The sequence below is a fragment of the Corapipo altera genome, unplaced genomic scaffold, assembly GCF_003945725.1.
Source record: "Corapipo altera isolate COAL_440 unplaced genomic scaffold, ASM394572v1 301, whole genome shotgun sequence".
Lineage (NCBI taxonomy): Eukaryota > Metazoa > Chordata > Aves > Passeriformes > Pipridae > Corapipo > Corapipo altera.
The window spans coordinates 2,508,458-2,530,647 of record NW_020884926.1 but is presented as its reverse complement, the minus strand read 5'-3'; the positions used below and the strand labels follow the sequence as shown (position 1 = coordinate 2,530,647).

At 56.4% G+C, this 22,190-nt stretch overlaps 1 protein-coding gene across 6 annotated transcripts; it reads left to right on the top strand.

Moving 5' to 3' along the window:
- The first annotated feature begins 965 nt into the window (after positions 1 to 965).
- Positions 966 to 18,330, top strand: KLHL17 (kelch like family member 17). 6 transcript variants are annotated; one of them, XM_027658191.1, is made up of 13 exons: positions 976 to 1,038; positions 1,741 to 1,966; positions 10,521 to 10,774; positions 11,178 to 11,299; positions 11,744 to 11,965; positions 12,918 to 13,034; positions 13,413 to 13,626; positions 13,720 to 13,864; positions 14,304 to 14,471; positions 14,782 to 14,870; positions 15,789 to 15,862; positions 16,683 to 16,864; positions 17,388 to 18,330. In XM_027658191.1, the coding sequence occupies exons 2-13, from the start codon at positions 1,755 to 1,757 to the stop codon at positions 17,614 to 17,616; spliced, it is 2,028 nt and encodes a 675-aa protein (XP_027513992.1). In that variant the 5' UTR covers positions 976 to 1,038; positions 1,741 to 1,754; the 3' UTR covers positions 17,617 to 18,330. The 6 variants fall into 6 exon arrangements, 5 of the variants coding, with proteins under 5 accessions (XP_027513996.1, XP_027513992.1, XP_027513995.1 ...); XM_027658194.1 differs by lacking the exon at positions 1,741 to 1,966 and adding an exon at positions 6,775 to 6,871 and having other exon boundaries at positions 982 to 1,038; XM_027658195.1 differs by lacking the exon at positions 1,741 to 1,966 and having other exon boundaries at positions 966 to 1,038.
- The last annotated feature ends 3,860 nt before the right edge of the window (positions 18,331 to 22,190 follow it).

The window sequence follows — 22,190 nt, the reverse complement described above, 5'->3', positions numbered from 1 at the left end:
GCCTTGGCTCCGCCCCCTCCCCGCCGATCCCGCCCGTTCCCGGCCTGGATCGGGAATATCGTGTCCGGCTGGACCAGGAAAGCGGTTTTTCCTCTGTGCTGGGCGCACACCTCGAGTGCTCTGCCCAGTTCTGGGCCCCCTCAGTTCAATGAGGGGCTGGAGCGTGTCCAGAGACGGGAAGGGTCTGGAGCACCAGGAGCGGCTGAGGGAGCTGGGGGGACTCAGCCTGGAGAAGAGGAGGCTCAAGGAGGACCTTTTCGCTCTCTGCAACTCCCTGACAGGAGGGGGGAGCCGGGGGGGGTCGGGCTCTGCTCCCGGGGAACAAGGGACAGGACAAAAGGAAACGGCCTCAAGCTGTGCCAGGGGAGGGTCAGGTTGGACATCAGGAGGGATTTCCTGCTGGAAACGGTGGTCAGGCCTTGTCAGGGGCTGCCCAGGGAGGTAGTGGAGTCCCCATCCCTGGAGGTGTCCAGGAAAGGACTGGCCGTGGCACTGAGTGCTCTGGGCTGGGGGACAAGGCGGTGATGATCGGGCACAGGGTGGACTCGATGATTCTGGAGGTTTTATCCAAACTCAAGGATTTTATGACTCCCCGTCCAGGCCACGCCCCTCAACCATTCACCCCGCCCCCTCCCGTGGCTCACAACCACAGGGGCGGGGTCTTCACGCTTAGCCACGCCCCATTTTCGACTAGACCACGCCCATCCCGCGCATAGCCACGCCCCTCCGCTGTTGGCCCCGCCCCTCGCCCCCCGGTCCGCGGGGCCGCAGCGGGGCCAGTGCCGCTCGCTCCGGACCCCCGGACCCGACACGGACACACGTGCGGGGCCGGGCCGGGCCGCGGGGTTATTCCGGGTGACGGAGGAAGCCGCAGCCGCGGGGGCCGCCCCGGCTCGAGGAGGAGCCGCCGCTGCCGCCGCGCACCTGCCCGCCCCCGGCCCGCCCCGTCTCTGCCCGCCGCGGGGCCGGCGGTAGCGGTGCGGGTGTTAGCGGCGCCCCGCAGCATCCCCCGGGCTGGGCCGTGGCTGCAGCGGAGCCGTGAGTACCGCCGAGGCACGGCCCTGCCGCCACCTCCTCTTCCTCTCCCTCTTCTTGTCCCTCTCTCTCTTCCTCTTCCTCTCCTTCTCCTTTTTCCTCTCCCTCCCCCTTTCCTTCTTCTCCCTCTCCCTCTCCTTCCCTTTCTCACTCTTCTTCTTCCTTCTCCTCTCTCTCTCCTTCTCCCTCTCGCTCTGCTCTCTCTTCCTCTCCCTCTGCCTTTCCTTCTCCCTGTCCTCCTTCTCCCTCTTCCTCACCTTCTCCCTCTTTTTCTTTCCTTCCCTTTCCTTCTCCCTTTCTCTCTCCCTCTCCTTCTCCCTCTCCTTCTCCCTCTCCTTCTCCCTCTCCTTCTCCCTCTCCTTTTCTCTCTTCCTTTCATTCCTCCTTTTCTTCTTCCTTTCCCTCTCATTTCTCTCTCCTCCTTCCTTCTCCTCTCCCTCTTCCCCTCCCTCTCCCCGGCAGGGCCAGGGGACCCGGACCCCGCGGGAGGAGAGGCAGCCGGAGGGGTTATGGGGTGTGGGGCAAACCGGAGGGGGTACCGGGGGTGGGGGGACAGGCAGCAGGGGAGACCCCCGAGAGGAGCTCCCCCCTCCTCCGCTGCTCCTGCGCATCCCTCCTGGGAAGGCAAGTTTGCTTTCGGGGTCTGGGGGAGACCTTTTCCAAAGGTTTGGTACAACCGGTGCCGCTTCCAAAACATTTCCAAAGGTTTGGAACAGCCGATGCCGTCTCCAGCCTCTGCACCGCGGCATCCCCGTGGCCGAGGCCGGCAGCATCCCTGTGCTGAGCGTGCCCTCCTTTCCCTGTCCTCTGCCAAGTCCTGGAGAGATCCCGTTGGTAAAGGGAAAAGCCGCAGCTCTGGAGCCCGGGGAGCAGCCGCAGAGAGGGGTCTGGCCTGGCCGTGGTGTTCCTTGCCCTCGGTGGAAGCACACGGGTATCACTGTTTTGTTGGTGATGGGGGAGCTGAAGGACACGGGGAGAAATGTTGCCTCGGGTTTTCTGGAAACTTGGGAGTGGGGAAGGGGGGGGGGGGAAGTGGGACACAGCTTTTTTGTGGCCTCTGCAGTGACTGTCAGGGCAGAGGGCTCTCCTTGAGCTACAGCATCGCTGCTGCTGCTGCTGGAGCCGGTCCTGGGAGCAGCAGGCCAGGCAGGCAGCTGGTTTGGTACTGCTGGCTGAGCAAATGCCTCCCTCTCCAGGGAGTGACAGCCCTGTGACCTCGGCTTCCCCAGGGCAAGGAAGGGTGTCAGTCCCTGCTCTGTGTGTCAGTCCCTGCTCTGTGTGTCAGTCCCTGCTCTGTGTGTCTGTCCCTGCTCTGGCCACTGACCAGGCTTTGTGCCAGGCTCAGACTGCAGAAGCAGTGGCCTTGCTTTGATGGGGTCTCTGCACAGGGAGACAGCTCTCCTTTGGCCTCAATGCTTGCTATGCCATAGCACTGTTTTGGAGGTCTCTCCATTGCTGGAGACCACCAGGAGGGAGCTTAGTTCTGGAGTGATTCAGCAACATGTGGATATTTGGGTGCTTTTGATCCCAGCACTCTGGCCTTTTGCACCAGGAGATGCTGCTCTGTTACAGGTTTGCTGTTTTGGGGCTCACTAACACTTCAGAGTGCAATGGCCTTTTGGTTATGGTCCCTACAGCTAAACAAACATCTCTGTGGAATCTCCTCCCTCTGCACCCCAAGTTTCTCTCCCAACCCATGAACATCTGCTGGAAATCCTTTATTCAGCATAGCAGTGAGTAAGACTCAGAGATGTTGGATGTAGAGATCTGAGTTTCCTTCCTGAGCACTGACTGATTAATGAATCACAGCAAATAGCATCTAATTCAGAGCACACCAGGAGCTGGCAGGCGTAACAGGCACCTGCTCTCTTGGCTTGATAGCCCAGGATCCAAATGGAGTTGCTCCATAGCATCTTGGGTAGCAGGGATGGTCCCTGATGCTTCCTGTCAGTTGAGGTCAGCTTGGTGGGGGTGGTAGTGGAGTGTCTTTGTTCTGCCAGAAAAGACAGTGGCCATCTGCCCTTGCTCCCTCAGCATCAGTCCAGGTCTCTGTAGATGGAGTGGCACATGGAAATCAAGGCAGGAGTGCTCTGAAGGCTGGAGAACTGCTGGGGAGATGGTTCCAGGCTTGTTTTGCTGCATTTCAGGCTCAGCAGCTTAAAAAAATACTGAAGTCCCAGTGCTTCTGGATTTCCTCAGGTGCTGGAGCCCTGCCTCCAAACCCTTAGGCAAGATGGGCTTGGGAGGCTTGAGAGGCTTCATCCTTTCTGTCTGGCCTGCTGGAACTGGCTGCAAACCTTCTCTAAAGGATGTGACTCCTCAGGGGCAGGAATTCGAGCTCCTTCAGCTGAAATTCCCAGGGCCTTGGCAGGCCCCCAGTTGTACCAGCGAGCTCAAGGCCATTATGTCACATGCTCCTCATAGCTCAGTTTTCGTGTATGTGGCCCGTGCTGTTGCCTGCCAGAAGATGTGAGGGAATTCTCTTGTTTTCTGGCTTGAAAACAGGCTCCCACTGCTCCACAGTGTGAAGCTCAGAGCTGGTTCAGAGGAGGAAGATGTGGATCTGGTCTGGTACGTCTATGCTGCCAGCCCACACTACAACAGAGGCTGGCAGGAGGCTTTGTAAACCCTCCAGGAACGTGGTGTGGGTCCTGTGGAAGGGGTGAGCCGGGGTGCAGGTGGTGACCTCCTGGTCTGGAGAGTCACTCCTGGGCAGCACTTGCCAGCAGAATTATTCCGTGTCTTGTCCCTCTGGTAGAAGATCTGCTTGCTTGTTTGCAGCCAGCAGATCCAGGTGCTTTTTCCTCCTTTCCTTGCTTCTGGAGCCACGAGGCCACGCTGCCCCGTGTCATGGAGTCAACCTTCCCTTTAGGAGCCAGGTGGTGTCTCCTGCTGGGTCTCCCCAAATCCATCACTGTTGTCTGACACCAGGGCACTGCTGAGCATGAGTGACCTGCTCTGAACTGCCCCACCTTCTCGAGCCACCATCACCTTGCACAGCAGACAGGTAAAGGGCACAATCCCTCTTTAAACAGCTGCTGGCCAAGGATGTTGCAGAGGGAGATCCTGGGCAAGTCTAGGAGCCAGGAATATGGAGGTGCTCGGATACAGGCTGCCTCCAGTGACCTGAGTGCTCTCATCTTGTGTTTACCTGTCTGAAAAATCATCTGGGGACAGAGATGTCTGTCACAGGGAAGGGCAGAGGGATGGCAGGAATACCACAGTGCTGGGCAGTGCAGCTGAAGCTGGTGATTATCACTGCTGCCTGGAGAGGGGACTTGCTTTATGCCCGTGTGTGGAGGTTTGGCACTGCTGGTGCCAAAAAATAGCTCTGGATGCGACAGTAGCTCCTCTCCCGTGCCTGCTGGGGGACACTGGGAAGGGGGAATTAGGACACGACACACATTTCCAGTCCTTGAGAGAGTCAAAGAGCTCATTTCACTTAGGCCTTGGTGTGCTTTGGGCTGGACTGTAGGAACTCCTGTGTAACCCCAGTGCAGCTGGAGAACTGCACGTTTTGCTGAGCATCTCAAGGCATGAATCCGTTTCCATTTCTTGTTCCTCCCTAATCTGGGAATTCAGCAGTCCCAAACCTATTCGAGTCCTGACCCTCACAGCCAATTACTTCAAAATGACCCAAACCTTAGCACAGATGCCTCTAAATCCCTCAACCGTGGAGTCCTGCTTGGAGCAGCAAAATAAGGAAGGAGAAAGCTGAATTTGAAGATGTCTGCAGGAAAAGCTGCTGCCTGTGGGAAGTGAGAGAGAAGGCTGTGTACTCAGGTGGGCACCAAGCAGGCTGGATGCCCTTCATCTCTCTCAGGTATGAGAACGTCCCAGTGCATTGAGGCTCCCTCCTCTCACAGCTGAAGCACTTCTGAGCATGAGCTGAGGTGACTTGAGAGCAACTTCGAGCTGAGCTTCCAAACAAAGCTCCCCAGGAGTATTGGGGAGCGAAGCTTTAATTAGGAAAGACCTCCAGCCTTCTGTGTGCACCAGGGGCCGATTGATTACAACCCAGTGAGTTGCTGAAAGACACTGCCGAGGTCAGTGTGCTGAATGCCCTTCTTGCCTGGAGCCAGCACTGTCTCTGTGCTGTAGAGCTGGCAACTGTGTGCAGCTTTTCCCCGTCCTCCCCACCCCCTTTGCCGAGGCTCCACATCCTCTCTGGCAGCTTGTCACTTCTCTGCAGATGTCTAGACAGGAGGATTCAGTGCGTGTCAGTTATGCCTAATTCATTAAAAAAAAAAAAAAAAACCCACACCACCAAACCCTACTGAGAGCTGGGGATTCTCAGTCCTGCAGACTCAGCGCTGTCTGCGGTGCCCCGGTGCTGCCTTCAGGCTGGCTCAGAGCAGATTAATTCCATGGATCCGCAGGAGCAGCGAGTGCCTCGGCTCCCACCCGCAGCGGGGGGGGCTTGGGGAAGGGCTGGCAGGGCTGGCAGGGGGAACAGCAGAGAGGAGAGGAGGTGGGGAGAGGGGTTTGGGGCTGGGTGCGTGCTCCTCCTCGCTCCTCGCCCCACTTGTGTGTTCTCAGCTCCGTCAGGAGATGCCAGAGGGCTCCAAGGTGTCCAAGCCCTCAGTCTGGGCTGAAATCACCAGCTTCCCAGTTCTGGTGTCCCTCCTGAAGGCAGAGCTGGTGCCAGGAATGACAGCTCCCTTTGCCATGTTATGTCACTCTTCCCATCAGCGTTTTCAGCCCTCACCCCTGTCCAAGGTGCAGCTGTAAATCAGCCCTTGCAGGACCTGCAGTTCAGAGCATCTCGTTCCCTGGTCCTGAACCAGCTTCCTCCCTCTGCTTCCTTCCAGTTGCTGACTCTTCCAGACTGAACAGGCAATGAACCTTGTATTAAAAAGGCTGAATGTGAGCTGCTGCACACTGTCAGTGTCTGCCTGAATTCCCTGGATCCAGGCAAAGCCTTACAGGGGCTGAGGAGGGACTGAACCCCAAAGCATTGTAGTGAGCAGTTTTTTCTATCTGTGTCAGTGACACTAATGTGACATGTCCTGGTGGGGACAACTGCCTGGATTTAGTGCCTGCTTTGCATCTGAGTCCTGGGCATATACAACTGGATGACTCCCAATCCTCTTTGCTTGTGTTTATCGTGGCGAAGGGAGCGGGAAAGGTAGGAAAGCAATATATTTTGTAATAGGCAGTTCCAGGCCCTCTGAAACAAGGAAGAATTTGGGATATCCAGGCTTTAGGTGTATATCTGCTGTAGCCTGTGAAAACAGCCCTGGCATCTGATTATTGATGCAAAAATGCTGCTAATGTCTGCTTCTGCTTAGTGGGCTTCAGAGCCATGGAAGGGTTCCACAAAAGGGTCAGCTCAGCCAAATTTGAGGTCTCCACAAAGCCATAAGGAAGGTGAAATGTGCAGTGAGCTCAGCTGCATCTCTGGATGCTGGCACGAGCTCTGTTAATGGTCTTACAGCACAACAGCCTCTGTTGTTACTGCCAGCTCAGCTGTTTGTGTCCCTTGGCTGTGGAAGGGAAGGAAGAGTCTGCAGGAACACAGGAGCACATCGTGTCTTCCCAGCCCTGCTCCCAGGAGGGAAGTTGTGCCCGCCCCCACAGCTGGGCAGGGCTTTGCCTGTGCCCCCTTGGGCTGCCCCAGTCTGCTCCTGCCTTTGATGGTGTTGCACGTTTCAGTTCTTTGGGGAATGCTGGACTGGAAAATGGGCTGTGAATCCTCTCAGAGGGGGTTAAAAAGGAGAATTCTGATTTCTGGTGCAGGGGAGATGGAGATGCACTTGGAAGGAGTGATTCCAGCTTGTGACTCCACTGTGATCCCCTCCTTCCCCAGGGATCCGTGCTGTTGCTCCACCCCTGGGTGAGTTCTGTGCTGTTGTGGGGGCACTGCTTTGGCTCCAGCACTGGGAGTGGAGATCTGAAGCTGCTGGGCACAACAGAGTAGCACTGCCAGCAGCCCCTGCCTGCCTAGGGCTGAACCAGTAGAGGTCTGCAGGCAAAAACAGGGAGTCTGTGCCTGGGGAATGGACCTCCAGTGCCCAGGAATGGGGGGGGGACCACTCCCCTAAAAGGGAAACTGGTCTGTGCTGCCCTGTTAATGCTGTGACACACTGGGGTCGAGGTGAGTGCCAAGCAAGGGCTCCATGGCTTTTCCACAGGTCCAATGGCAGCAGTTCTGTGGGAGATGCAATGATGTGCACACAAAACAGGGCTTTGTGACTGGCTTACTGGGATATCAACACAGGGACAGGGCACATGTGGAGGTGATGGATTTAAGGATGATTGTGTGTCAGGCCTCAGGGCATGGCATGCCTTGGAGTAGGGGATGTCCTCTCATCCCCAGCAAAGCCTCATCCCCAACATCTGACCAGCTGCACAGGATGTGTCCTCGTGGTCTCCAAGCTCGCCTGCCAGACACAAAATCCCCATCCAGGCTGTCAACAAAAAAGCCATTCTCCAGGGCCTTCCTGGGGAAAGGGCAGGCTCGGAACTCCTCCCTGGAGGATACTCTGTTCCCTGTTTATTGTTCAGCACACTTCTTTTCACTCCCAGCAAAATATGGGTTTTTTGTGCAGAGAGAACAGGCCTCCCTTTGGGGGCAGGGATCATTTGCATTAATTAACAGAGCTGTTATGCATGGCCACGCTCTGTCGCATGGAAGCCAAACAAACGCCTTCTTTTTTATTCCTTTTTCCCCCCCCCCCCCACTTTTTTTTTGCCATAACCTCGGAGTTATTACAAGTCAGGCACCGCATCCGCTCCGGCCGACGCGTGACACGTGCATTCCTGCTGCTGTGTGCTCCACAAAAGTGGGCTTGTGTTTCCTTTCCCCCTCTGGAGCTCTGGACACTGCTTCACTGTCTCCCGTGGTCCAGGCACTGTTCCCCATTAATTACATCTTAGCAGCGCTCGTAGGCCTTCATTTCCTGGGAATGAAGTTTTAACAAGGAAATCAGGAATATTTAGTGCTGCCAGCGAGGTGGAGGGTTCAGCACTGGGAGCAGCATGAGCAGCAGTGAGGTGTTCCTTTCTGTTCCTTTCTGTTCCTTTCTGTTCCTTTCCTTTCTCCCCACTGGTTATATATTCTGATCCATTAAAGCAAAAGAGCTCTGTTGGGAACAAGTTATTGAGGAGCAGAGGGGATGGTGGGAAGTAGGACTGAAGGCGTTGTACCCACTTCAAACCTTCAACCAGCCCCATGCCAGGGCTTCAGGAGGGTGACCATGTCCCAAAGGGGCTGGTGGGTGGGTGAGTGGCTCTTCAGAGCTGGATTGCTGAGGCTGTGGTGTGGCTGTAGCCAAAAAGCCATCAAGCAGAGCTGGTTCAGGCTGCCTGTGGGACTGTCCCCTGGCTGTGGGGATGCTCGTGGAGCCCAGTGGCAGTAGGATGGCATCTCCCTCTGGCCCTGCTCCCTGCTTGGTCGCATCAGAGACCAGGTGACACAGAGGGGACATAGCTCAGGGTGGCCCCTCACCGGTGACAGCAGGCAGGTGTGCCTGGAGAGGGGACTGAGCAATCACTGCTCTCCTGGCCACGAGAATCATTGCAAGGAAAGATAATGTCACCCCTTGTCATCCTGCATTTGTACTTGCCCAGAGTCATGCAGTGACTCAGTGGCAGGGCTGGGAAGGGAGCCCAGTGCTTCCGACTCTTTGGAATCGTGTTTGATTCCTGCCGTGCCAGTGCGTCGGCCGCAGCCACCCTCAGCCTGCTGTGCCCTCTCTGTCCCTCCTCTGACCGCTGAGGCCCAGTTCTGTGCTCCTCCAGGGTGGCTAACCTTCCCTGAGAAGTCTCCCAGAGCGCAAGGAGAAGAAATCCCATCTTTTCCCAGCTCCTCTGCCCTGTCCTGCGTTGTCCCCCTGCTGCTGAGGAGCTGGGAGCTCCCGTCCCTCACTCCCAGCACCCAGGAGGGATGAGGCGAGTGCTTTAGAGCTGGAACATGACTTAAATACTGATGGGGATGAGTATGCTCAGCAGTGTGTTACACAGAGAAACCAGCTCAAGCAGATGAGGAAAACCCTTGCAGCTAGGGATGGGAATAAAGGTGGGAAAGCACCGTCTGCCCTCTGCCCTAAACCTGCTCTAGGAAAGGACCTCTGGAGCCCAGGCAGAGATGTTAATGACTATAAACCTCCTTTGTGCGGGCATCTCTTATGCCCACATGTGAATTAGGAGAGAGAGGGTATCCTGGGGATGCTGCAGCTTTCCCAGGGGTGTGGGAGAAGGCCAGTTACCTCACGGGCCCTTCTTTCCTGTCAAGGGCACCGTGGCATCCTGCTCTCACTACTGGAAAGCATCAACAGGCACTGCCTTTGTTGTGTGCCCCTGAGCCTTCCCCGCTGACAGCGAGATGAGGAATCTCTCGTATCACAGAGGCTGATGCAAATAGAAAAGGGCATCGCAGGCTCCTCTCCGCTCAGGAAACATGTTTATTCATCTTTTTTCCTCCCCCAGACTCTAGTACGTGATACAACTGCTACTTAAAAAAAAAAAAAAAGGAATAGATGGCTGCCTTCGTGGCTGAGCAGGCACAGAGCGGTGGGTTTCTATTTTTAGGCCCAGCACGGCGGGTGTAGGTGTGAGGGGAGGCTGAGGGGATTCTCTCGCCGCAGGGATGCGGGGGCAGGCGCACGCGTGCAGCACACGGCCTTATTTTTTATTCAAGCTGCCTTTTTTCTCCTGCTCCCTCCCCCCTCCTTCCTCCTGCTGCTCAGTCATTCCCTCCTCACTCCCCCACCTTTTGGGTGATGCTGGCACGGAGACAGTCAAACGCCTTTGGAAACAGCGGGAGCAGCCTGGATGGAAACAGCGTGGGGAGGAAACGTCTCAGCACAAATAAAATGCCCTTGTTCCCTGATTAGGCAATTTTTGTTTTTATAGAGTCATTGAATCACAGAATGGCCTGGGTTGGAAGGGACCTTAAAGATCAACCAGTTCCGACCCCCTGCCATGGGCAGGGACACCTTCCACTAGACCAGGTTGCTCCAAGCCCTGTCCAGCCTGGCCTTGGGCACTTCCAGGGATCCAGGGGCAGCCACAGCTTCTCTGGGCAACCTGTGCCAGGGCCTCACCACCCTCACAGGGCAGAATTTCTCCCCAGTATCCCATCTAGCCCTGCCCTCTGTCAGTGTGAAGCCATTCCCCCTTTTCCTGTCACTCCATGCTCTTGAAGAAGTCCCTCTCCATCTTTCTTGCAGGTTCCCTTCAGGTACTGGATGGCCACAAATCAGTCACCCTGAAGCCTTCTCTTTTCTCTCCTTCCTTGCTTGAAATTCTAACACAGGCAAGGGGATCCCTGGAGCTCCAACCCCCTCACGGGGAAGAATTTTTTCCTAATCTCAGACCTGAATTTCCTTCTTTCAGTTTGAACCCAAATGAGCAGGACGACATTTCCCTCGCAGGGGCTGGTTCGAGCTGTTGTTGCACAGGATCTCTGAGCAGTGCTGAGGGTTGTCTGGGGCTAGAGCTGTTCCTGCCTGGCTAATACTTTATTTTTCCCCCCATGCCAGAGCCGGTGAGAAGGGGAAAACCCCCCAGCTCCCTCCTGCAGCCATGGAAGGGGGTGTGCAGCTCCTCAACCGCGACGGGCACAGCATCTCCCACAACTCCAAGCGCCACTATCACGATGCCTTCGTGTGCATGAACCGCATGAGGCAGCGGGGGCTGCTCTGCGACATCGTGCTCCATGTGGGCACCAAGGAGATCAAGGCCCACAAGGTGGTGCTGGCGTCGTGCAGCCCGTACTTCCACGCCATGTTCACAAGCAAGTAGAGAGTCCTCCCTTCCCCCGTGGACAGGCTCTCCCTGCCCTCCAAACCCTTTACCAACCCCTCCGCTTTCTACCCTGTTCCCTGTTCTCGCTGCCCTGCCCTGTGGAACTGTGGTGCCAGTGTGTCATTTCAGTGAGGAAGTGCAGTAATATTCCTCCTTTGACTCCCTACCCTGAATCCCTGTGCCCATAACCCCTGCAGGGGTGTCTTGATGCCCCTCCTGTAGACCTGGACCCCCTTCCCTAGAGCACACTGCTGCTCCTCCTTGCTAAGAGAGGGGCAGAAGACCCTCCTGGGCTGTGATGTGGAGGTGGATGAGTCTTGGTTAGACCCTCCTGTGGGGAAACAAGTCCTGCTGAGGGATTTTTGCTCATTGTTGTGTCTGTGTTGCCCCAGATGAGATGAGTGAGAGCCGCCAGACCCACGTGACGCTGCACGACATCGACCCCCAGGCCCTGGAGCAGCTGGTGCAATACGCCTACACCGCCGAGATCGTGGTGGGAGAGGGGAATGTGCAGGTAGGAGCTTCCACCCCAAAATCCCTCCCTTCCACAAAGCTGTTCTGTATGAAACTTGCCTCCTGGGGACTCTTCTCTCCTTCTGCTCAGCACTGCCAGCTGTTTTTTCCGTGAAGGCAGCTGGATCTAGCAGTGGTCAGGGAGTTCACCTGCTTCCCCGTGCCCAGAGGGGCTGGGAATGGCTCCTCAAAGAACTGTGCAATGCCCAGATCTATTCCTGAGCACCTGCCATTCTCCTGGCCCTGTGGGGTGTCACTGGTGTCCTTCTCAGCTGTTCTTTACCTTAGTTCTCTTGGAAACAAGGAATGCTCTGTCCTTCCCTGCGCTTGTGTGCCTGAAGGCGCTCAGTAAACCTGTTCTGCTCGTGGCTTGCAGTGAGATGAGGGTGGAAACGGTTTCCTTGCCCTGGAAACTCTCTTTTCCCCCGTTCTTTCCTACTGCCAGACACTTCTTCCTGCTGCCAGCCTGCTTCAGCTCAATGGTGTGCGGGATGCTTGCTGCAAGTTCCTGCTCAGCCAGCTCGACCCATCCAACTGCCTGGGGATCCGGGGCTTTGCTGACACCCACTCCTGCAGTGACCTCCTCAAGTCTGCTCACAAGTACGTCCTCCAACACTTCGTGGAGGTGTCCAAGACAGAGGAGTTCATGCTGCTGCCTCTTAAACAGGTGAGGCCCCTGATGGGAGTGTGAAGGTGTGGGTGCAGCAAAGCTTCTCGTGCTCTGTCCTGGAAGGCACAGCCTGTGTGTCAAAAGCCCAAGGAACCTGCACTGAGGGGACAGGGTTTGGCAAGGGAACATACCCAGATTCTGTGCTTTGATCCTCTCTGTTCAATGGAGAATATGTGCTTTAGTCCTCTCTGTGCAATGTGTGGGAAGATTGCTGTCAGAGAACTTAATCCCATGGGAATTAAGGATGGGAGGGTAGGACAGAGGATAATTTTGGTCACTGGTGCTTGCCATGTGAGCTCTGAGCACACAGTCCAAGGAATAAGTCCTGCCTGCCCTGGTCACGTAGCTGTGATGTTTAATTCAGAGCTCAGCTAATGTTTCCTGCTGTTCATCGTGTGCCAGGATGGCCCCTGGCTCCTCTGCTGTGCCCTGGCCAGGAGGCACTCCCGGTCCTTGCTCTGCATCACCTGACCCTGTGTGGCCCCTCAGCAGGACCCAGACACCTCCTTTCACCCCTTCTTGGGGCAGGGCGTGCGTGGCAGTGAGGGGAGGTGCATATCTCCACCTGCTCTGGCTCCATAGTCCTTGGCAAGTGAAATGAGTGCTCTGGGACCAGCCAGGGCACGCGGGTCTGTCCCATGAAATATTGAAGGGGCCTGTGCGAGCAGAGTCGTCTGCCTGCTCTCACTGATGTTGATTGGAAGTGTCAGGAATTGCAGCAGCTTCAGCCACAGAAGGGGGGGATGAGCTGGGGGATGATGACTGAGGGCAGAGCTGTCTCCACACCAGCTGCACCTGCTGGTTTGGGGGACCCAGGGCTGTGCACCCTTCAACCACCAGCATCTACAGGAGGCAGGGCTCTGCCTCTGGCAATGCAGTTCCTTGGAGGTGTGAATGTCTCCTCCCCGTCCATACCAACCAACACTGCCCCTTCCATTCCGCCCTGCAGGTGCTGGACCTCATTTCTAGTGACAGCCTCAATGTGCCATCGGAGGAGGAGGTGTACAGGGCTGTGCTCAGCTGGGTCAAACATGATGTGGACAGCAGGAGACAGCACGTCCCCAGGGTGAGTGTGTGCTGGGAAGATGGCCTGGATCTACCCACCAGCTCTGAGTGCCTGGGCTGGGTTGGGACACAGCTGGAGGGACAGTAGGTCCCATCATACCATTTCCAGTCCAGATTGGAAGGGACCTTAAATCTCCTCTCATTCTACCCCACTGCCATGGCCAGGGACACCTTCCACTAGACCAGGTTGCTCCAACCTGGCCTTGGACACTTCCAGGGATGGGGCAGCCACAGCTTTTCTGGGCAACCTGTGCCAAAGCCTCACCACCCTCACAGAGAAGAATTTCTCCCTAATATCCAGCCTAAATCTCTCCTCTTCTAGTTTAAACCTGTTCCCCCTTGCCCTATCCCCATCCAAAGGCCTCCTCTCCCCTCGCAGCTCATGAAGTGCGTCCGGCTGCCCCTGCTGAGCCGGGACTTCCTCATGAGCAACGTGGACACGGAGCTGCTGGTGCGGCACCACTCGGAGTGCAAGGACCTGCTGATCGAAGCCCTCAAGTACCACCTCATGCCGGAGCAGAGGGGCGTCCTGAGCAACAGCCGGACGAGGCCGCGGCGCTGCGAGGGGGCCAGCACGGTGCTCTTCTCCGTGGGTAAGGCCCTGCGAAGGCAGCCCCCTCACCCGCATCCCGACCCCGTCCCGGGGCCCCATGGGCCGGGTTTGCTCTGTTTGCCCTCCCTCCCAGGTGGAGGGAGCCTGTTTGCCATCCACGGGGACTGTGAGGCCTACGACACGCGGACGGACCGGTGGCACATGGTGGCCTCCATGTCGACGCGCAGGGCCAGGGTGGGCGTCGCGGCCATTGGGAACAAGCTCTACGCCGTGGGCGGGTAAGGAGGGCGCGGGAGGTGGCAGGGGTGTGAGCAGAGCCTGTGGGGAGAGCAGCACAGAGCTGCCCCGGGAGCAGGGGTGGCCAGCAGAGCCTCCCGGAGCCCACCTCTGGATGAACCATCCGGGATCTGTGGGGTAGCAACTGAAAACCCCTTCCCTGCCCTGTGGTTCGGAGCTGTGAGTTCACCAGCTCTTGTTTTAGTGGTGGCCGTGTCCTGGGCTGGCACAGTTCCACCCCCATTTCTCTCAGAATCACAGAATGGTTTGGGTTGGAAGGAACTTTTAAGGTCATCTTGTTCCAACACCATGCCATGGGCAAGGACACCTTCCACTAGCCCAGGTTGCTCCAAGCCCTGTCCAACCTGGCCTTGGACACTTCCAGGGATGGGGCAGCCACAGCTTCTCTGAGCAGCTTGTTCTCCCTTTTTCTCCCAACAGCTATGATGGGACCTCAGACTTGGCTACAGTGGAGTCCTATGATCCTGTCACCAATTCCTGGCAGCCTGAGGTGTCCATGGGCACCAGGAGGAGCTGCCTGGGTGTAGCAGCACTTCATGGGCTTCTCTATGCTGCTGGGGGGTACGATGGGGCCTCGTGCCTGAACAGGTAGGGGATTGCCTTGCTACAGGCTCCTCCACTGCTCGTGCATGCAATGTCCTTGGTGCTGGGAGCCTGGGAGCCCTGCTCCTGACCCATGGACTGACCCCAGGGTAGATATGTTACAATCCAATGGGGAAAAACCATTTTGTAGCCCTCTGCCACAGCAGGACCCAGCCTTTGTCAGTTCTTCCCTCCTATTTTCCCTGTCTATTCCCAAGCTTCCTTGGGAGCTGCCCCTGAGGGCCTGTGTCAAAGAGCTTTGACCTGGGCTTTTCCAGTGTCACACCTTATGTTCCTGTGTCCCTGCCTGCTGCAGCGCAGAGAGGTACGACCCTCTGACAGGCACCTGGACATCCATCGCTGCCATGAGCACCAGGAGACGCTACGTCCGGGTGGCAACTCTAGGTGGGTGATGGCATGAGGACCTCACGGGCTTCTGTGCAGGCTCTCTTGCATTCCTGGTGGTTCCTTTTCATGTTCTGTCCTAGTTCCTGCCCCCTCTCCCTAGATTCCCTTCGCTGTGAGTCCGGATGGCCCAGCCATCCCTCTGCCATGTCCTGACACGCTGCCTGCCTCTGCCCTCCTCAGTCTCCTGAGTAACTGGGTTTCATCACACTCTGTAGGCAACTCCTGAGGGGACCCACAACTTGTTCCTTTGTACCCCTTCTACTCTGGAGCAAGGGGCTGGCTGTAAATGATCCCCAGTCCCTAGAAAAGGAAGGGACAACCTTGTTAGTCCTTCAGTATGAAAGCAGGACAGTCCTTTTGCTGATGATCCAAGTCCCACTCTCACCCAAACAGGTGCTGGGCCTCCCTGGGGATGCTTCCCACCTTCCCAAGAACTGCCACACGGTGTCCCAGTGTCCCTGTGCCTCTCCCCTGCCCTCTTCTCTGGTTTCAGCTCTCAGTGCTGACTCAGAGCTTCCCTCCCCTCCATCACCAGCTCACACTGCGTCGGCCACAGCCGATACTGGCATTCCCCTGCTCCATCCTCCACCACTAAAAATAGCCCGTTGCTCCAGCAGGGAGCACTTGCAGCTCCTGTAATGAGGAGGTCAAGAAGCAGCAGGCAAAGGAGTTCTCTGGGAAGCTTGGAGCGTGGCAGAGAAACTGCCTGATGAATATTTCACAACACTCCATGCTGGAAGGGGAGGGGAGCTGGGGGAGCCCTGCTGAGAGGAACTTGGCTGCCTGGGGCATGGGAGGCTCAGCTCATACCTGTGTGGGCACCCCTAGGGTGGTACCTGTGGTGTTGTGGGACCTGTGTTGGGACAGGGACCATGTCTTTAGCTAATTCCAGTGCCTGTGTGACTGTCTTTGCAGAAGGCAACCTCTATGCTGTTGGGGGATATGACAGCTCATCCCACTTAGCCACGGTAGAGAAATATGAGCCCCAGGTAAATACAAGAGAGATTTTTATAAACTTTTTCCTTCTCCCCTCCTCTGTGGTGCCTGAAAGGACTTAAGCCACTGTGCATGACTGTAACAAGGAGGGGGTATCAGCCCCTTCCACAGGGACAGAGAATCCGGGGTGTGATCCTGAGCAAAATGAGCCACAGCTGATCCATGCAGGCTCTGAGATACCACTGCGAGATTTCAGCCACCAGAACACTCTCTACCCTGCTGCCTGTAGGTCAGCTTGAGTTCTGTAGGAAGATCAGTCCTGGTACATGCCCTGAGCTGTTTCCAACTTCCAGCTGAGGTCCTGCACTGTGCACATCCAGTGTGGTGAACAGGGAGTGTGGCAGGCTGGGGACATGTGTTGGGCCTGAAGACTCACAGCTCTGCTGGAGCAGGGGAGATTGCTGCAAAAAAATAAGAGAGAAGGTCCTGGAGGTTTTTCGTGAGCTGTGCAGTTGTACTTGCACAGATTTGAAATAGATACAGCTCAACCCCCATGGCCAGGCTGGATTCAGCTGTGACATGACTGGTGGCCTGGCACAGGGATCTCTGTGCCCCTGGGATGGCAGGACTCCTGCCAGCTGCCACAGTGTTTTCCTGAGCCACTCAGCAGAGATTTCTGTGCTGCTCTTACTGTGGCAGAGTGGAAGGGAAAGAAGTGGGTTCCCCCAGAAGTCCTTTGTGGGGGGAGGAGGACCATCATGCCAGGAGCCGTGTGGTTAGAGCAGGACTAATACCACAGGACTGATTCGGCCAGGGATGGGTGGAAAATACCCTGTACACCTGTCTGGTTGAACAACCATTGCCCATTCCCAGATCAACACCTGGACACCCATCGCCAACATGCTGAGCCGCCGGAGCAGCGCGGGGGTGGCCGTGCTGGAGGGGATGCTCTACGTGGCTGGGGGCAACGATGGCACCAGCTGCCTTAACTCTGTGGAGCGCTACAACCCCAAAACCAACACGTGGGAGAGCGTGGCACCCATGAACATCCGCAGGTAAGGAGCTGTGCCCCGCTCTGGTGGCAGCAGGAGCGGGGATCCCGTCTCGCCGTGCCTCGCTTGGCACTGCAAACCATAAAACACAGCCTGTGCCCCCCTCCCAGGGTTTGGCTGATGATCTTGCTGCGCTGAGAGGAGCTGGAGTGTGTGCCAGGAGGGCAGAGCAGGGGTGTTCTGCAGAGGGATTTATTCTCAGCAGTTTGTGTGGCTGTAAAGAACCAGGTGGTTCTGCTGGCTGAGGCCACGGAGATGTTGCTGGGCTGTGGGAGGATTTAAGGCTTGCAAGTCCGAGGATTTCGGGCTCCTAGAGTTTGTTATTTAGAGGTGGCGCTTCTCCAGTGGCATGAGTGTCAGAGTGAACGGGAGGACCTGAGAGTCTTTGCTTGAACTCCAATAGTTCATTTTCTCTGGGCGACTGTGGGGCCGGGCGCTCCTTTTGTGGGGCCGGTTTACCCGAGGTGCTGAGCTCCCCTACACCCCAGAGCCTCACCCCGCTGCGGTCTCTGCGTGGTCGTTGCAGGAGCACCCACGACCTGGTGGCCATGGATGGGTGGCTGTACGCCGTGGGTGGCAACGACGGGAGCTCCAGCCTCAACTCCATCGAGAAGTACAACCCCCGCACCAACAAGTGGGTGGCAGCGTCCTGCATGTTCACCCGCCGGAGCAGCGTGGGGGTGGCCGTGCTGGAACTCCTCAACTTCCCTCCCCCCTCCTCGCCCACCCTCTCGGTGTCTTCGACGAGCCTTTGACAAAGAATCAGGACGTACCTTACCTCAAGGGGACAGGGGTGCCTGGCAGGGCTCTAGGCCAGCCCCGAGGGGCAGCCGGTCGCTGTAGGAGGGGAGCGAAGGTCCTGGTTGGTGCCTGCAGCCCCAGCACTCCTGTGAACCCCGGAGCTGTCCCCGCTCTTGGGGCGCCCATCGGATCAGCGCGACCACAGCAGTTAGAAATGTGCTTCCTGGACGAGCACCCTCGGTCGGAGGGCGACGAGGCGGGTGCTCTCCGCTCCGCTCAGACTCATCCCACCGCCCGCCCCAAGGGCTCATAATCTCCTTTGGGGAGGGGAAACTGTAAACCATTGCTGCTTCTTGGATTCACGGGATCCAGCCGGTGCCACACACGAGCACAGCCAGCCTTGGAGGCTTCCAGGAGCCCCGTGGGGTGGCCGAGGTGGGCAGCGCTCCTGCCAAGGACACGGCGAATGTGCGACCACCGCTCCTCTGAATGTCACTGTAGCCAAACTCTTTACCAAGCCTATCGTGCACTGTTAAAGACTCTGAGGCCACTGTATGGTTCTCAATGGTGTCTCATTGATGCCTTAAAATACACAAACAGAAGAATCCCGGCTAAGGGACAGGGCCTGGAGGAGGTGAGGTTCGGAGGCAGAACTGGACGTAGCATCCTGAACCCTCCAGTGTTTCCATGCTCTGCTGGCCCCCACCTCATCCCCTGAGATCCCAGCTGGCCATTGCTCTGGGGAGTCCCAAGCCAGGCAGATGGGTTGGGTGACCTTGTTGGCATCCATGCCATTGCTGTCCCACGCTCAAAGGACTGGGTGGCTGCCTGCTCTCTGCACGTGGTCCTGGCTCAGACTGGGAAAGGATCGGCCTGTTTGCTGTTCCCCTCTCTGCAAAGCAGATTCTGGGTTTGTGGAGAGCTATCAGTTCTTTAAAAAGAACAGTCGAGCCTTCTAAATGAGGAGGATTGCCTGGCATTACTTCTTTTGGGTATTAATTTTTTGCCTTTTTTTATTTGAATGCTAATATTTTAGTTTTTAATGACTTCATATCCCTTTGTTTTCTATGCTACTCCGGTATTCCCCATCCCATCTGCTTCTAAGGCAGCAGAAGGGATGCAATTACTTTTCTCATTTGTTGAGGAGATGATGCCTGTGTCCTGGAAGACGTTCTCTGTGGATGTGTGGGGTGTGTGCATGTGTGAGATACCAAATGTGCAGCGAAAGCAGCACGGAAGGGACCATTTGCAATTAGCGACTCCCTGGCAATTAAGCAACCCCTTTAATTAACTGAAGGTTGAATAAATTAGTGCTGTAAGTCACAGGCCTATCCTAGACCCACCTGTGCCACGGAGCCTCCGGGGTGGTGTTTTCAGTGCGTGTGCTGTGCGTGTGAGCCGTGAACTGAGGCACAGATCAGGTGTTCTCTGCATTACAGAGGAATGACTCAACCACTGGTACCTCAATAGTGTTCAAATGTAGCACTGGAATACAATCTAACTGTTTGGAACTAATTCCTTTATCCTTTTTTCCCCTGCTCCTTCTCGTTTCTCATTCACAGAGTTCAGATTACACTCGTGGTGGGGATTTGTTGGCCTGAATTTTCAAGTGGCAAGAGATTTCTTCTCTTTTTTTTGAGGGGAGAGTTGGGTGAAAGGAGAGTTTGAAATGAAACAGGGACTCCCCAGCTTAAGACAATTTTTTTTGCGGTCTGATTTCTCCTGGACTGGTGCCTGCATGTTTTGCAAGCCCACTGACACGCTCTACAAGCCCACTCACAGTGCCTCACGCTGGACACCTGAAATTACCAGCAGCTTCTGAAAACCTGAGCTGCTTCCCTCCCCAACCAGTCCCCAGGGGACAGCCTGGTCTTCTCAGGCTGAGGAGGCCTTTTTGGCTTTTAGAACAGACTCTAAATTTGCTTTTTGTCCCCCTCTCACTTGCCCAGCCCGTCACAACTCAGCAGCTCTCCTGTTCCTCTGTACTGCAGAGGGGTCTGTGAACGTCCAGGCTCTGTGCAGGTTGTCTCTTGGTCTGTGTGGGCTGCCCTCAGAAGGTCAGATGAATCTGCTTTGTACAAAAACCCCAATGAAATCAGTGAAGTCTGCTCCATTTAGTGCCCACACCTGAGCGAGGTTCAACCCTTTCCATCCCATTCCTAGAACCAACATCAGGATTTTACTCTTCTGCTGGGCTCGTATCAACTCAAGGTGCCCCTGGCTCCAGGGTCCTCTTGGAAGGAGGATCAGCCCAAAGGCCCCATGGCCGTGTCAGAGGTGGAAGGTGCAGGTGCTGGGCTTGGCCTGACATTCCAAGATCCTGCTGAGAACTCAGCAGGAGTCAGGAGTGGCAAAAGGAGAGCGAAGCCCAGCCAGGCTGCTGGAGGGAGCATGGCACGGCAAAGAGGGGCACTGCAGGGCCAGGGAGGAACTGCTGGAGGGGAAACACAGCTGATTTCAAACAAGGAATGAGTTGTTATAGCAGTGGTTCAGCATCTGGTCCAGCTGTGGCTGCTGTAGCATGAAGGGGGGCTGCTGCCTTGGGAGCAAAACCAGAGGGGAAGCGAGAAATGTAGCAGCTGAGGAGAATTTTTCTGCCATATGCCCTTGGCCTCCATACACCGAAAATGGTGATGCTGTCCTGCCTCCTGAGGATCAGGGAAAGGGGCAGTGTGACTCCTGTCCCCCCCTGGTTGGGTCCTGAGCAATATCCCACTGAGCCTGTTCAGCAGAACCCCGGGGAGGAGGGGGAGCCTTTTGTGTCTCTGCTGTACTAACTATGCAGGTGCTCACTGCTTTGCTGTGCAAGAGAGAGAAGGGAGGAAAGGGCAAAATAGTTCCCCAGCAGCTTGTGGGGGTCCAGAGCACCCCGACCCACACTGTGTGGACACGAGGTGTCAGCATCTGCCCTGGGAGGTGCCAGGGTGGAATCGCTTCTGGTGCTGCACGTCCCTTGCTGAGGAGGAGGAGGAGGAGGAGGAGGAGGAGGAGGAGGAGGAGGAGACCTCAGAGGGGGCGTGTGTCTGTGTCTGTCTGTCTGTGCGTAGTACCCTGTCTGAGGGGAGGAGAACCGTCAACTCTGCGTGTGGCTTCTCTGCCAGTCTTAGTTCGTGGTGTCTCACCCAAAACGTTTATTCGTGTGATTTCCCATGTGAGCTTTTCCCAGCGGAGGGGCGTCCCCGAGGAGGGGGAGCCCCAGGCTGTGTGTGTTGATGTGTTCTGCCCAGGGACCCCGGTGTTGGTCTGCAGGGAGGCAGCAAAGGCCAGGCAGGAGCCCCTGCCCTGACGAGGGTGCAGAGGTTCCCTTGGTCCTACTGCTGGGCAGACCTGGTCCAATCCATGTCAAACCGTCGTCACTTTGATTTCTCTGTAAGTTATCCGACTTATTTATGTGGAACTCTGTTTCTCGGAATTTTTTGCACTACATGGGACTGGGGAGGGGATACAAGCAATAGAAGCCAACATGTACAATAAAGACATTTTCTTGAATACTGGATCCTGCCTCTTGCATCCTTCCTTCCTTCTCACTTCTCTGGCTCACTCCTGGGGAGGCAGGAGCTGCTCTCTGCATTGCCCTGGGCAGAGGAGGGGAAGGATCCCCAGGCAGAGGATGCTCATGGAAGGCTCATGTGCATCTGTGCCTGAGCAGCCACTGATGAGATGTGTCAGGGAGATTTAGGTTGGATATTAGGAAAAGGTTCTTCCCCTGGAGGGTGGTTTGGCACTGAACAGGCTCCCCAGGGCAGTGGTCACAGCCCCAAGGCTGCCAGAGCTCCAGGAGCATTTGGACAATGCTCTGAGGGACAGGGTGGGATCACTGGGGTGTCCTGTGTAGGGCCAGGAGTTGAGTCAATTATCCTTGTGGGTCCCTTCCAGCTCAGGATATTCTAGGATTCTATGAGGTCTCATCTGTTTGGATGTCACCAGTCCAGCATTTTGCACAGAGCAGAGACAGGCTCCCATTCTGGAGCCCACTTCAGACTGGCCCTGCTGATGTGGATGTTAATAGAGGAGACAGCAGGGAACAAAACCAGTTTTGAAGGATCTTCTGTGCTAAAAGGAGCAGCTCTTCCCCCAGCTCCTGGGCCCAGGCTCAGCTGATGGTGCTGGATGCCTGGGCAGGGGGGCTGCTGTCCTGTGGACAAGGGGCTTCTTATTCTCAGAGAGGATGTTGTGCTGGGAGCGTCCACCACTCTGCACACATTCCCTCTGTCCCAGAGAAACAGCAGGGCCAAGATGCTGGTGGTCGTGGAGACCACTGGGAAAAGCCCAACTCAAGGCATAGAGGCTTCAGAGGCAGTCTGATTTACACCTCTCCCTGCCCATTAAATTCCAGTTTGGTCTCCCCAGGACTCCCAGTGCTGTTGACAGCTTTTCCTGCAGTGGAAATGAAAACCAGATGAGAGACATCCTCCTGCACCCCCAGCTGCCACACGCAGCTCGCCCAGGGGCTGCACGGCCCCATTCTGCTTCCCAACTGCTGCCAGTCCCCGCTTCCCAGGGGGAATGCCGAGCCCATTTCACGGTGTGGGGAGTTCAGGGGGTGAAAAGAGCAACGAGAACTGCCTGGCAGCATCCCCTGGGGCCC